Source organism: Bicyclus anynana, chromosome 6 (assembly GCF_947172395.1).
Source record: "Bicyclus anynana chromosome 6, ilBicAnyn1.1, whole genome shotgun sequence".
Taxonomy (NCBI): domain Eukaryota; kingdom Metazoa; phylum Arthropoda; class Insecta; order Lepidoptera; family Nymphalidae; genus Bicyclus; species Bicyclus anynana.
In genome coordinates this window covers 13,073,720-13,089,353 of record NC_069088.1, presented here as the reverse complement: position 1 = coordinate 13,089,353, position 15,634 = coordinate 13,073,720, and the positions used below count along the sequence as shown (strand labels likewise).

Below are 15,634 nucleotides of genomic sequence, written 5' to 3'. Positions count from 1 at the left end.
TATGGTGAACATAAAGGGTTAAACAAGGGAAAACAATGACGTTGCAAGATAATTATGTAAGTGTAAACATAAAAGTTAATTACAATTGCATTTTCGTGTGTCATTTATTATGGAGTGCGTAGGATTTAGATGGGGATTTTGAAAGGAGAGTAATAATGATGGGGAAAAGGGAGAAAACAAAATAACATAATTAAGACAAGATAAACTAAACAAATAAATTAGCATACACAACTCAAACGATAAAGTACTAGCATAACTAAATTACTAAACCTTTTTAAAACAAAAAATATACAGTTATTCTAATGACACTAGGTTTCTGTATAAGTTAAACACTTTTTAGTCTTTATTTAGGTATTTCAATTAGGATACAATTGAATTATTTCAATATTAATGAATAAATTTATTGCAAAAGGTAAATTATTATTATTAATACTGTATTATGAATCTTACCGAATAAATCCGATCAATATAGCCAAAATGGACAGCACCATCAAAGCACAATGAGAAACATCAGCCAAGTAAATGGACAAGCGTTTCAATTCTTGATGTCTTATCAGAACGAAGAAGAGGATCAAGCAGATGAGAGACGCGACGAGTAGAAGAAGTCCGCAGAAGAGGCCCTTGGAGGCTCCAGCGCAATCTACACGGTTGCCTCGCTGAGCCGCCGCCAACGCCGCTGCCCTGCGGGACAGAACAGCTTCCAGACGTCTTTCCAGATCTTCGTCGTTGGCCACGCTGCAACCAATTGCAAACGCACACGTTATTGACGTATGCGATGGTTTTGATGTTAACGCTATACTAATCGTGCAATTTGATGAAACTACAGTATACTATGTATTAAAGAAACTATGGTTTGCTTTGTTAAGTGAATTATTACGGATTAAAAGGAATATCTAAAGTTAATTGGTTGCAACTACGTTATTCGGGAAATAAGGCCAACTTATGAATGTAATAAAACTGTTTATATTACCTGGGGTATCTACCGATGTGCTTCCACATGACGTAAATTACAGCTGCTCCGATCAACGAATATTCGATTATAAACGGATAGAGATAAGGAGCCGAATCCGAAACTATTGTTCCCATAATTGGATTTCTTCCACAGACAGTAGTATTATCGATATTTGCAATCAATGCAGCCGGATTTAAAGCATCATAAGACTCGAAAATTTCCGTGGAGTTGTTAACTGCAAATACAAACAAACAATTTTAAGAAACTAGGATTTATAGAAAATAATTATATTATTACTAGTTACTACTTTAATATGCAACGATAACGATATTATAAAATATTTCATAACAGTTTTGTGCAATAAAAACTAAACACATACATGCTAATACTGAAACCCAACAACCGATTAAATCAATGAAATGTGTACATATGTCTACTAGTGAAAAACATAAATAACAAAACGCAAAATAAAATTTCTACTGCAGGGAACCAAATTTGAAGGTTGATACTCCGTCGACAAACCTGGCAAGTGTGGTGGTTCATCTACACGGTATGTTCCGACAATATTACCCCACTCATCTCTTTCTGGCAGTGATCCTGATGAAGTAGATGTCACCAGAGTGGACATTGTACTTATAATCGGTTTCATAGTAGATGAATACAGCCATTGGAATACTTCCAACATTGCTGTTTGTGTTGGTGTTACTTTGTCTGCTTCAACAGTAGTTGGTGAAATTGTGGAAGTAGTCGTAAATGGGTTATCGTTCGGCCATGCACCTTTATAATTCCCACCGAAATGTAGTCCAGCATCATACCCTATAGTACCCTTTATCGAGTCGATGACTTTAGATTTAGTAACAGAACCACCACCGATATTATGATATGGTGAGGAAGTGGTCGCTGAAAAGTTAGTCCAAGGTTTTTTAATAACATACATGCAGTAGGTACATGAAGGGTTAGTACGATAATTACATGGAAGGTGTTGATCTGATGGACCATTTCGACCAAAAATACTTACTGGTTGTTGGAGTAGTGGTTGGAACAGCTGTTGTTGTTATTACATTTAGTATCTGCTCTCCAGTAGATTTGGCAATAGTGGCAGCTGTGGTGGCAAACGTTGTCGTCGCAGTAGCAACCGCTCCAAAAACTTTTCCAGAATGCCTTAAGGTATGCTTGCGGATAACTTCTGTGCAAAACAGTAGTATCATAAATTATAAAAAAAAAACATGATGAATATAGTACATAAAGAATGTTAAAAAAGAAACATTACTGCCAAGTACACCTTCCCCGGCAACTCCTTGAGGATTTTTAACATGATAATCAGTTATTTCCTTCAGAGATTCCAGCACCAGTGTCCGTATCCATACGCAAATATTGGTAGCAACAACGTGCATTAAACCAAAACGAGCGATCACTTTAAATCGATGAATATTTAGCTGAAAATTAAAAGGTAAATTAGCACATTTTGTTACAAATCAGTCCATAATAGTTATCTAAATAAAACTGGCTACTCACTCGGGAATTCATGAATATAAAATACATTTGCATGAAGGTAAAAACCATTTGTAGGACCGGGTTCACGCCTTTCAAAATTAGGTAGCACGGTGAGTCGAGTGGTAACTCAAAGAAAGTACCAAACTCCAATCCATTGTAAATCATAGTACCGAGCCCAAAAGCTGTAAACAAAGATATCGGTAATATTTGATGAGGAGGATAATCAGATCTGTTTTTTTTATTTGATGTGACTAAAACTTATAGTTACCAATAGCACCAATTCTCAGAAAAAAGCTGCCATGGCTATGTTCATTTTGAGAAGTCTTGCGACGGCGCATAGGTCGTGCCACGGGACCCGCTTCAAGCTCCACCACGTCTTGTTGCTACAAAATGACACAAAATTTTAAAAGTATTAATAGTTATGAATTCTAAATTCTCCTAAGTAACAATCCAATTTATATTATGTATCACAAAAGATAGAATAAAAGAATACTGTATTGAAATAGATCGTCTCATTAATCAGCCTGTGTCTTAAGAACTAGAGCTATAAATGATTCTGTATTATTAGTAGATGTATATTAGTTTGTAATAGTTATAGTGACGAGCATGAAAATTTTAAACGATGTGTCTTCTAACTTAGTTTTCTTAAGTTAACACCAATTCTTGACTGGGTAGATACACTAACAAAAACTAAACGAAATCAACAGGATTAAAAGAAGAACTGTAAAATCCCAGTAATTTAATTTAGATTCATCGTCGAAGCAAAGACAGTAAAACAGGCGACTAAAATATAAGCATTGGATACATATTTTGCAAACAATCCATATACTACAACAGCACATCCAAAGCGTCCGGTGGTCTTAAAATACGCAAATGGAAAAGCAGGATTCTTCTAAGAATACCTCACCTGTTCGGAGGCATAATATTGCGCCATTTGCATTTGCAATTGTTGTTGTCGAACTTTATCACGCATCTTACGGGGATACACCTCCTGCCCAAATGATATGGAAAAAACAAAAAGTAGGCAGCATAAACAAAAAGGGGTCATGCGCCAGTAACTTCCTAACAAAGCATTTATATAACGTGGGTTGAGTGGAAAGCCAATAAAAATTGCGAAGGAGTGCTCATAAGTCACAAAACTGACTAAATTTACGTAATTTTAAAATAATATTTAAATAAATTAGTTATTGATACACAAAACGACAAAAAAGACATGGAAATGATAAATATGTTATAAACAATGTATTGGATGTGCTGGTGATGTGCTTTTGACCACGCTCAACGAGGCGTACCTGAAATTGACTTTGCTTTTTGCCATCTTTGGTTTTGTCTTTTCCATTATCCTCCTTCTTGTCTTTGTCCTTATTTTTTCCGTCTTTCTTGCCATCTTTCTTTCCATCCTTTCCATCTTTACCATCTTTGCCTTCTTTGTCTTTGGTCTTCTTTTCTTTTTCTTTCTTCTGTTTCTTTTCTTTTGGTGGTGGTTTCGGTTTTGGTGGACTCCCGTTGCAGCATGTGCTTTCTAGAAGCAGAAAGTAATTTTATGTTTGTGACAGAAAAAACTATAATAGTCAATAAATTGTCTGAGATAGATACCTTGTAAAAGAAAGCAGAAGACATACAGCAGGAATAATATACTCATGCCATATAAGTATGTGAAGAACCCTTCATAGTAGTAGAGCGGTAGGTTATGAGTGATCACATCACTGATAACGTACGCAATACATACGACCACCAGAAGTTTCGCATAAATGAAACTTGAAATGATGAATAGCGATGTTCTGAAACAATAGAAACACAGTATTCAAACGACTGACAATAATTAGATACACATGTATTTAAATTTTAAACTTGTCAATTGTTTCAGTTCATAAAATCCAAGTAAAAAGATCTTTATTACTTAAATTAACCCTGTCATTACTCTTTTAAAAAATGAGAAATGAAACATAAAGATAAAAGTTTTTCATTTCCTAGAACGGTATTCGAAATAGTGGGTCATGGACAAAAGAAGGTGAAAAGTCGAGCGTAAGATGGGAGCACCGCTATAGAAACGTTAATCACCATTTTTAATTGCACCGCAAAGAGGAACAGTACTATAGTTTATGATCATTATTATCCTACCTATACTAGTATTTTTTACGCCGATTAAAGATATTTTGCAAATATTATTAATTAATTTAACAAGATACATAGAATATAAACTTAAGGATTGTAAAATTAGTCAACCAAAATTAATACGCGTCGTGGATCATGACTTTCGATTAGAGATTAAACTTTCTATCAAGACCTACTTCTTCGACGGTTTCGGTTGAACGCATTTCAGCTCCATCTCTTTGTTAGCGGTGTTATGCTTTTCGGCGATGGCGATGTCGCTGCCCTGCTGGCGGTGTTGGCCGACGGGCAGCGTCGCCATGTTGTCCACCACATCCAGCTCCACCGTCGCCACCTTCACTTCAGCCTCAGTGGGCGGATGTTTGTCTTTGCCCATGACACTTCACTACGGGAACACTTCACAACAAGGAGGACATAGCACAGTGCACTGGGTTGTGGATTAGGAGCAGGTTAAGAAGGGTAAGCGAGGAGCCTTTGCTAGATAAAAGACTCCGGAAGTGCGAAGGTGCGGCTCCGGTCCGTACCCGCGGCTGGAGTGCGCCGAGAGCTGCGCAGAAATGGATGCTGCGCACAAGATCACAAAAACCAGGGGCGGCAACTACGCCCCTATATCGTAAATTGCAATTCTAATAGCGAGAGGGATTTTTATTGTGTAACCGTGGGGTGGCCGGAGGGGATCACTTGGACAATGCATGCAAAGTGCATTCGAAATGGTACGATGGCGTTAACAAGGACTCTGTCGTTTAAAAAAATAGTATCGATCTTTTTCTGATTGCCTCTTAGGTCACAAAATGTTACACCCTAACATTTTGTTTTGCGACACACGAGTTACGATGTAAATCATTCAAAATATATTTTCTTTCCTTACCTTAATAATTATCATTAGATATAAAGTGAACCGATTGATTCATACCTAACATTGAGTTCCATATAAGAGCAATACCTATGTATAGTTATAGTCTTTGGATGTAGGCTACACCTGAAAGCAGTGTTCGAAAACCCCTACAAAAAATTGCGTACATACATCGGCTAAAATTATGATGATGATGTATTATTCAACTTAATAATACTTTACCAACCAGACGCGGAAGTAAGTAACTGGCAACCCTAACCCTGGCGGCACGCGGTCGATACAGACGCGACTATCCCGGCTACGGGAAGCTGCGCGACCCACTGACCCGGCCCAAGTTGAAAACACCCGAAACACCCTCAGTTCCTTATCAACAGTCATTGCGAGACAACCCTTGATATTTCATAAATGGTCAATGCCCAGGTCGTCCGAGTATAAGTCGCTCATAATACGACTAAAAGTCGCATAATAGGACGTCTCAAAGGATGAAAGCGTCGCGCATGCTCGATTCAAATTGAATAGTGACCGTAACGGGTCGCTGAACTCCGTCGCAAACACTAAACACAACATACCTACGTAACTATCACCTAGTTTAAATACCCAGCGGCCGACGAAACTATCTAAGTCACGTACTTATCTTTTGAATTGAAATAATGAAACAAAGTAATTATTACTTTTACTTTATTACTCATCATTACCCTATTTCAATTAGCCCATTTCAGGGCCTGATCTTTTTTTTAGAAGGACTGTGCCCTACAGTTTTACTGGCATATACATCGCTATAGCCTCATGTTAGATAATAATAATCCCCTCCCTCAAAGAATCCAACACTGAAAGGATTTGTTAATACGATCGAATGATTACTGAGATTAGCATGGACAACCAAACAAAGAAATTTTTCAGCTTTATAATATTTTAGCTTTGTTAAATTAAGAGCTGCCTGCTCCGATTTAGGTTGGCAAACTTTTATTTATTCTTTACAAGTTAGCTCTTGACTAGAGTCACCTGATAGCAAGCGATGATGCAATCTTAGATAGAAGCGGACTAACTTAGTAGGAGGATGAAAATCCACACCTCTTTCAAAAGACCCTCATGGTCAGAAGCCGCATAGGTTAATCACTGAACCAACGAGGAAAATGTAGAAATAATATGTTGAATAAATTACTTTGGGTGGTATAGGGGGTGGCATGTGACATTAAACCCCGTTTATCAAAAAATCCGTGGCTTAGCAACCACTCACAGACATTAAATATATTTCTAGATTAGTAACTGTCATCCAGTTTCACATTTCAACGTTTTGTTTTTGGCTGGTGGTAGGCTTCAGCCGTGGCTAGTTACCACCCTACCGACAAAGACGTACCGCTAAGCGATTTAGCGTTCCGGTACGATGTCGTGTAGAAACTGCAAGGGGTGTGGATTTTCATCCTCCTCCTAATAAGTTAGCCCGCTACGATCTTAGATTGCATCATCACTTACCATCAGGTGAGATTGCAGTCAAGGGCTAACTTGTAAAGAATAAAAAAAAAACGTTTATACGTAAACCAATTTTAAAACCAATGGGAACTTACTTTATCAGTGACTATTAACGGCTATATTTTTTCCGCGTACTCATACTTGCACGGGCAATGGTTGTAAAGAAACATCATTCATTCATCATTATCAGCCGATGGACGTCCACTGCTCGACATAGGCCTATTGCATGGACCTTCAAGCACAACGGTCTCAAGCCGCCAGCATCCAGCGGCTCCCTACAACCCGGTTGATATCCTCGGTCCACCTTAGTGGTGGGTCGACCAACACTGCGCTTTGTAAAATTTAGATATTAGACGAGTACATAATAATTTACCTATCTTGTACATTTGAATTATATCAGTGAAACGTGTCGCTTTACTATGATGAAGAGAGTTTCCGTCGTAAAGGTTATTATACCTATCTCAGTAAGAGTGAAGGCTTTTGTCCGTCAGCCCATTATAGCAGACTGTCGCTACTTGTAGAACACAGGCTTCCGCACACAAATGGCAAAGGAAAAAGATAAAGAAAATAAGTATAATTAATATTAAACGACAGGACAAACAGACAGCATTAATAATATTATATTAATGTGTAAATTATTCATATTTATTTTTTAATTTTCCTCGAGAGTGTGTAAATATTTTTTTTGTGACTCGCAGCTGTATTTTTTATGTAAAAAATTGGTATTTATACAGATTTAGGATACTATAGATATCAGTGTAGGTATGTAATTGTAACTGACACTGATTGACCTTTATGGGTTTTCCATTTGAGGTATAGAACCCAAAATAACCTACTAAGTATTAATTGAATTTCATTGACCTATAGATTCCTTCCACCATTCCACGTGGGCATAATATGTTAAGTTATTAAGATAATTTAGCTTAACTTTCATTTACCTAATATTCATCTTTTTAAAAGTCAAATACAAAATAAAGAAACATAGATCTCATAGAAACTATTTTGGCATTCCTATCCAAAATTATAAAACTTTAAATCTTGTGCAACAAGATCTATGCACGCACAGCGGCCATTTAGTCTAATTAGCAATGCAGCTACATTTCTACGGTCTAAGCGTTAATATCGTCACTTATCTACTAAACACCAACTTGTGAAACCTGTTTAACAGGCAAGAAACATTGATTTACGTTGCCAACGCCTGTAATGTTATGAATTAAAATAAACTAAAATATCAGCCTTGGTGGTCTAGTGATTCGCCCACGTGACCTCTAATCACGAGGTCCATAAGATTCCACTCCTGGGTGGGTTTTAAAGAATATGGATACTTTTAATTATGTAATCGAGTGAAACCACGGAGCATAGTTAGTTACATTGTTTGTTGTTGTAATTGTGGTAACTAAATAGGTAGATTCATAATTTTTCATCAACTGTTGTTGTGTATGATCCTGCCTGATCAGAAAGATCAAACAACACTATAAAAAGATAACAGATATCTTTGAAAAAGTGCTTTTTCTGATGAGGGTGAGTTTTTAAGTGATCTTAAGTAGATGGGTCAGCATTGAATAAATAAGTAACAAGATGATAACCAAAGATGCGAACGAGATAGGACATGATTATGGAAGCAAGTTCCTATATAAGCTGAAAAGATTCTTTAAGTAGGGTAACAGGTCCTAATTCAATAGATCATTAGACACACTGTATTAAAAAATAAATAAATAAAATTAGCTGTGACTATTATATCCTTTTGCTATCCATCTACATATGACCAGAAGGGTGCTAGTGTGGGATACAAATAATGCAACGACTGCAGTTGAAACCTATCATCATTATTAACAGCCTTTTGACGACCACTGGTGGGCATAGGCCTCTTGCATGGACTTCCAAAACTACGGTCTTGAGCCGCCAGAATACAGCGGCTCCCTGCAACGCGCTTGATGTTTTCTGTCCGCCCTAGTAGAGGGTTGACTAACACTGCGCTTTCCGGTGGGGGTCGCCATTCCAGCACCTTGCGACCCCATCGTCAATCGGCTTCGAACCATGTGGCCTAACCTTCCTTCAGCTTCGCGACTCGCTGAGCTCTTTGAATCATTGCGCTAATGTGGTTTTATTATACAAAACATATCATAAGCTATGTTTGACGTTAGTAAACCTACCACGTAAACACAGTAGATATACGTAAATGCGCGAAGTCAAACACCAGCTAATTATTAAAACTCTACCTACTATCAGACTGAGAGCCTGCGATAGCCACATACACCTCATTTTATGAAGGCGAAAAATTTGACAGCCCATGCTCCTACCATTGGTAAGTACGGTAGATAATTGGGGAGTTTGGACCTTGATGGCTTTGGAAGGTTTCTATATTTCTTTTTCTAATATCGGCTGGTCAGTACGGAACTACAATGGATTTCTTCGTACTGACATTTTCACTTCATTTCTCTCTCTTTCTTTTTGGCCCGTTCTTTCCTCTCTCCTAATCATAATAGCTCTGAGCATCTGTGAGTATGGATATGGACCTTTGACATATGTTATCTTCCAAAGCCACCACAGTTCAAACTCCATAATTGGCTACCGTACTTAGTTAGCTACGGTAGAAGCAATGGCGGAAAAAATTCCAGTCTTCAGAAATTAATGAGGCAGGTCTGGGCTGCGCAGACTCTCAATCTATTGGTTGGTAATCGCAATCGCTTTTATAACGTCGTAGCAATTTTAATTAAGTTCGTTTCTGTCAATGACATAATACCGACAACCTTGTGGTTTCCTGCGTACAATGCATCATTACATTGCTTCACAGTGCCTAGCTCTGAATCCGTTTACAGACAGGCGGAACAAATTTAGACATCACGTATTTTATCCTTTAAATAATCGAATAGTTATGCGTTCTAAAAAAAAGTTGGTACTGGCTAAAATTTAATAAATACAATTCTTATGTTGCACTGTTTGTTAAAAAAATCTTCCGCAATTTTGTGTGAAAAAATGAGAAGGTAAGTCTGAGAATCGGCCAACATCTATTTTTCATAACCCTAAATGATAAGGGTGACCCACCTTAAGGATTATAAAGCAACATGACGTTTGTCGGTTTGAATTGTCTACCCATATTCCGCGGACTGAAAAGCACTAGTCTCCGCCTAGAATGAGAGGGGTTAGTCCGCCACGCTGGCTCAATGCGTAATGTAGACTTCACACACATAGATAATTAAGAAAATATTCAGGTATGCAGGTTTCCTCACGATGTTTTTCCTTCACCGTTTGAGACACGTGATATTTATTTTTTTTAAATGCACAAAACTGAAAAATCGAAGGTGCATGCCACGGGCCCGATTCGGACCTATGCCTTCCGGAATCGGAGGCAGAGGTCACATATACTTGGCTATCTCGGCTCACGGCTAGCTTTGTTATACTTTTGTATAAAATGGTTTTTGTATACCGTGTAGCTTGGTGGTTCTGGATTGTGTATTGGTTTTTTACTTACTGTGGAGTTTTGATTATTCTCTTATAACGTTGCTGATACATATGTCAATATACACGTAAGTTAACTTACCCTTCTGCTAAAAGATTATGATGTAACATATTTAACACATATATAGTTCTATTACAAAGTGAAGTAGGTTGAGAAACTAGTTTTTGATCTTTGTAGCAAGGGCAATGTATACAAAGGTATGACTTGGAAACCAAACTCTTATTATCATGGGACATCCATTTTGAGATTACACCTCAACGAACCAACTGCCAAGCTTTTACAAAATGCTCTCTAGCACCTTAAAATTAAACACATTTTAGAATAATCGTCTTTCTATGCACGTGCTCTGTTCAGTTTGTTATGTAATGTTGGAACCATTTAATCGATTGACCATCCATTCTATTGCTTTGATTACAACTTCCTCCCCTTTATTTATTTTTAAATTGTCTATTGATGTATTTTTTGTGTTGGTTTTATTTGTCCCCTATGGCTTAATAGGTCAATTTACAACTAGCTTGACCGCTCGTGTATATTATGAACTTAAATATCGAAAACAAAATATTACTGACAAACCAATATTTCAGTAATGAAACAATTTTACGGCTACTTATAGTTAGAGCAATATCTACTTTTCTTCAAACCTCCGAAGAGGCCTTAAGACATATTTTAGTAAAGTACATACTTATCTACCTACGTCAAAATCTACTTGCAAGTTAGTTTAAGGAATTCTTTAGAGAGGTGGAACAAGGAACAACGAATGGAACAGGAAATGTAAAATCTGTTGCCTTGGTGTTAAGAAGTAAAATCACACTAAACTCCGCGCCATGATACAAGTCCCGTAGACGAGGTGCCAAAGTCTTAATGGCGCTCATTGTCATTTGGTAATGGCGCTGTCAATTTTAGTTCAGGTTTTAGCCGCGGTACTTCTTTCGTGTCGCGGAGTCTAGTTGCACGATTAAATAACCAAACCTAATCACAAATGTCAGGAGTTAAAAACCCGCCCGATATTCTGGCCATCAAACTTGGCATTTTTAGGTTTTGTTTAAATAGCAGGCACGGTATCGAAGCACTGCTTCTGTGACTGTGAGGGCACCCGTCTCGCTCTCCATTGAAAATCGTCATCATTATTTGACTGTCTTGATTAAAATAATTGATAGTCGATATACTTACTTGGCATTTTTAGGTTTGGTGTTAGGTTGACAGCAGGCGCGATACCGAAGCACTGCTTCTGTGGGTGTGAGGGCGTCAGTCTCGTCCGCCGGCGCTTCGCACTCGTCCGTGACGAGCGGCGCGCGCGCCGGCGACGTGTGGGATCCGTACCCGTCGGAATTCAGCTAGAAGGACAAATTGGAAACTTAGTATAATAGTTCAATGCGAGTTGACTATCTCATCTATTTTTTCTAATTTACGTTATCATCATTATCAACCAATTTTCTGTTCACTGCTGAGCTTCGTAGTTTCCGCTCTGACTAAGAATTAAGAAAAATCACTGGCAGGTTGCGTCACGATGTTTTTCTTTCACATTGACTTTCATAAAATGCAGACAACTGAAAAGTTGGAGAAGCATGCCCCGGACCCGATTCGAACCCACACCCTCCGGTATCGGAGGCAGAGGTCATATCCACTAGGCTATCATGGCTCCCCACACGGCACGGCATTTACTTAATAAAATTTGGCATTTGAAGGTAACCTCATTTAATATTAAATGATGCACTCTGAGGCTGGGCACTCACTTGAATGAAGTACCTACAGTTCAAACAATACAAGTCTCAGTTACATTTTATACGGCATCATTCTGAGACCTTTGAGTCTTTGCAGCAAGCGATACCTAACTTTGGCCGAAGGAGCTGATCAGATCCAATTAATAAAATATAAAATACTAAACTCATGCGAGGATTTCAGGACTTCCTGTGTATCTAGCACGACAAATACAACTGCCCCTACAAGTACTTACAAAAAGAAATCCCTTACGCTTACGGTAGAATTAAGCTTGGCAAGAAATACACGTAATAATGTCTGAGATCATCACACTAAGCCTATTTAACTATCTATATAAATCGAGAAAATTGAAAATTACGAAATTCTATATCTATAACACTAAACAATTACGAAATTTTATATCTATAACACTAAAACACCACAAACCAATGTCTAACATCAAAAGCTTCTAAAAGATTAAAATTTAATTAAACGAAAATTAAATAAGCTCAGTAACACTACTGATTAATCGTAATAAAATAATTTTAACAAAATATTTACATGAACTCTGTGAAAATCACACGGCTAAGTGAAAAATAGGTTAAGTACCATTGAAATTTATTATACTTTGGAGATGAAAATTCTCGTGCTTTTGAACGACCTCGCATGCCCGTAGTAATTAATATTACAATGTGGAGTGTTGAAAATGGATTACAATTTACGGTTAATATAGGCAACAGAAATGGGTCAATTCCGAAAAACATTATCGATTTAACTTCATTTGAATTCATTTGTTCTCCACTGTACCTACTATTGAGTCAATAATTCACAGAGAAGAAAGAAAGGTTTTCACTTTTTCAGCACGATTTTGTAAAGTATTTTAATTGGCTTCAGGAAAAAATGTATTTTTGAAACATTTTGGGCTTTGTTTTTGTTAACGTTCGAAGGGTTTCGATGTTTGGCGGCTAGTTGATATTTTTAAAGATTAAGAAATATATTTTTTGCTCTGCGCCAAACTATTGCTCTGAGTTGCACGAGAGAGAAGAACGCAGGCTTTGACTATTTAGACCTGTTTCGCACCCAAATTCAAATTCAGGGTGGTAGTAGGTTTTTCTTGCATTGCGTAGCCATACTTCTCGTGTTCAGAGTAGACTAGAAATTTTCCGTGCTTTATAAAATTAATAATAAAAAAATAATTTACTATTTGTTTGCGCCCTCTTTAGCATCCAAACGCCGCGCGATACCCTAATTTCTGAGTAAAATTCATAACAAAATGATTGAGGAAGACTTTCGGAAGTCACGATTTTTTATGAGGAAATTTTCTCTACAAGGATAATTTTTAAATTTACGTTATATGGACATTAACAGATTTTAAGATAATGTTAGAAAACGGAGGCCATTAAAAGAAATGTTTTTTATTATAACTTTGGTTTGCAAAAAAAAAACTAAACATATATCTAAAGATGACAAATACAGGCTCTAGGATGAGGTGATATCACTACTCTATGAAAATGTTTTGTATGTATGTCTTCGTCTCTAGTGAGTTTTGGTGTGTTTGGGACATGTGGGTTGAGACGTACGACGTACAGGGATCTAGGTCTTACTTGTCAAATAAATACACAGTATAAAGTAATTAAATTAATATTACTATTGGGCTGGCAAAATTCCACATGCCCGTGACTCGAAAAAACCTCCATCGCGAGGCCATGAGTACAGGAGTAATATAAACATTTCAAAAAATACGTGACGATTGTTCTGGGGCCGTATCCATCGAATTTGACTCACGGGTCTCACTTGGTACAGTTACGCTAGGTTACGTCACTGCCTACAATGAAACTATACCTAAGCTAATTCAGCGAATATACAATACTAAATAGAACTGGAAATCGAACCCAGGTTATCTCTGCTGAAAACCATATTACATGGCTTCGGCGAGGTCATTAAAACTGAACTTTCTTATTCCTCTTTTTCCTCACATTTTTACACGGGAATGCTTTCCCGATCAATCGGCTTCCACTTTGAACGCTGATAATATATATTATGCATCTTCGTCAGAGAGTCCCAATTTTATAAATCCTTTTAAACCGTTCTGAATCAAGTAGCCAGTCGTCTACCGCTACCATTTTTACCACGTGGAAAAAGAAAGACACCTTTTTACCACATAATCGTAAGCAGGCTTAAAATGCGCACCACGACCTATCACGACAAACCTACCAATATACGCACCGAGAGTGCGATAACCGGTTCGGCGCTATTGGTAGATTTATCTTCACGAGATGAAGTCGAGGGTTGCATGTTAGGCCTACTGGGAATCGAAATTCGAACCCCAGCCTGTTGAAAAGCACATTACCATGTGCCAGAGAGGTAGTCAATATTGGTCAATGGTCATTATAGCTTGGCAAATTCGTTTGTGACACTACCGATGGTCCGCGCGGCCGGTAGGGGTTAGGGCTGCCCCGCGCCCACGACTTCACACCTGCGCAGTCCTTTCCCCCCATCGCCCGCATATCATGAGTTTGTCATCAACGAACTCGCCAAGCTATAGGTGTAAGTGTGAAGTGTGACGTGATACCAACTTTGACGATAGTGCCGACCTGTGGGTCGGGGAGGGGGTGGAGGGGGTCCGCCTGCACTCGCTCCCGGTCTGCTCCGTCCACTGGCGCGCCCAGCAGCCGCTCCTTCATCTCGTGGATGTAGGGGCAACGCTGCATCGCGATGTAGAACTCGCGGACGCGCACCTGCGGGAGACGAGAATGAATGAGAAACGGCCTTTTTTTTTTTTTTATTTACAAGTGAGCTTTGACTATTATTCCACCTGATGGTAAGTGATGATGCAATCTAAGATGGAAGCGGGCTAACTTGTTGGGAGGATGAAAATCCACACCCCTTTCGGTTTCTACACGACATCGTACCGGAACGCTAAATCGCTTGGCGGTACGTCTTTGTCGATAGGGTGGTAACTAGCCACGGCCGAAGCCTTCCACCAGCCAGACCTGGACCAATTAAGAAAACCTTAATCGGTACAGCCGGGGATCGAACCCAGGACCTCCGTCATATAAATCCACCGCGCATACCACTGCGCCACGGAGGCGGCCAAAGATTTTATACTATTATTATAAAACAAATTCTTAGATATATCACTAGGGCGAAACTGGGGCAAACAAAGGTGGATAATTGTCTTATTTCATTTAGTTGCTAAGTTAACGTAAGTAGTTATTGGTAACTGCACGACGCTATGACGTCGCGCCTGTGGCCGCGCTTACATCATGACGATTGTCACGTACGCACCACGCGGCGCCTAAGCGTCTACTCACCAATCGATTTAAACAAATAATACCTAAAGCGAAAAGTATTGTGCCTGTACAAGTAAATACACCGGCATACTTTTCAGACAGGATTCTTTCACAGTAATACTGCCAGGCGGCTTTTAGATGTATGGCAGTAGTACATCCCCAAAGACCCCAAAGTGCTCAACTACAACTTATTTCGTTGAAAAATCAATGTTAGATACTTAGATTAATAAACATGTGAGATATTTGGAAAAACGAAAATGCGACGAAAATCGATGTAGTGACTCATTGTTTGAACGGTACAC

The 15,634-nt window shown here is 38.4% G+C and overlaps 1 protein-coding gene across 11 annotated transcripts in view; it reads right to left on the bottom strand.

Moving 5' to 3' along the window:
* The window catches only part of LOC112054138 (proton channel OtopLc), a 79,129-nt gene that overhangs the window by 3,273 nt on the left and 60,222 nt on the right, over nt 1–15,634 (bottom strand). For 4 of the 11 annotated variants that reach the window (XM_024093804.2, XM_052881915.1, XM_024093803.2 and 1 more), the window contains exons 2-13: nt 14,616–14,777; nt 11,512–11,675; nt 4,043–4,227; nt 3,739–3,968; nt 3,354–3,437; nt 2,715–2,829; nt 2,468–2,628; nt 2,223–2,388; nt 1,971–2,138; nt 1,475–1,852; nt 971–1,187; nt 451–735 (exon numbers count right to left, since the gene is read on the bottom strand). In XM_024093804.2, the coding sequence (XP_023949572.2) occupies nt 451–735; nt 971–1,187; nt 1,475–1,852; nt 1,971–2,138; nt 2,223–2,388; nt 2,468–2,628; nt 2,715–2,829; nt 3,354–3,437; nt 3,739–3,968; nt 4,043–4,227; nt 11,512–11,675; nt 14,616–14,750 (2,288 nt within the window). In that variant the 5' untranslated portion in view covers nt 14,751–14,777. Of the gene's footprint in view, nt 1–450; nt 736–970; nt 1,188–1,474; nt 1,853–1,970; nt 2,139–2,222; nt 2,389–2,467; nt 2,629–2,714; nt 2,830–3,353; nt 3,438–3,738; nt 3,969–4,042; nt 4,228–4,737; nt 5,086–11,511; nt 11,676–14,615; nt 14,778–15,634 lie in introns of those variants that run through there. The other 7 variants (XM_052881916.1, XM_024093805.2, XM_024093806.2 and 4 more) reach the window with 7 other exon arrangements.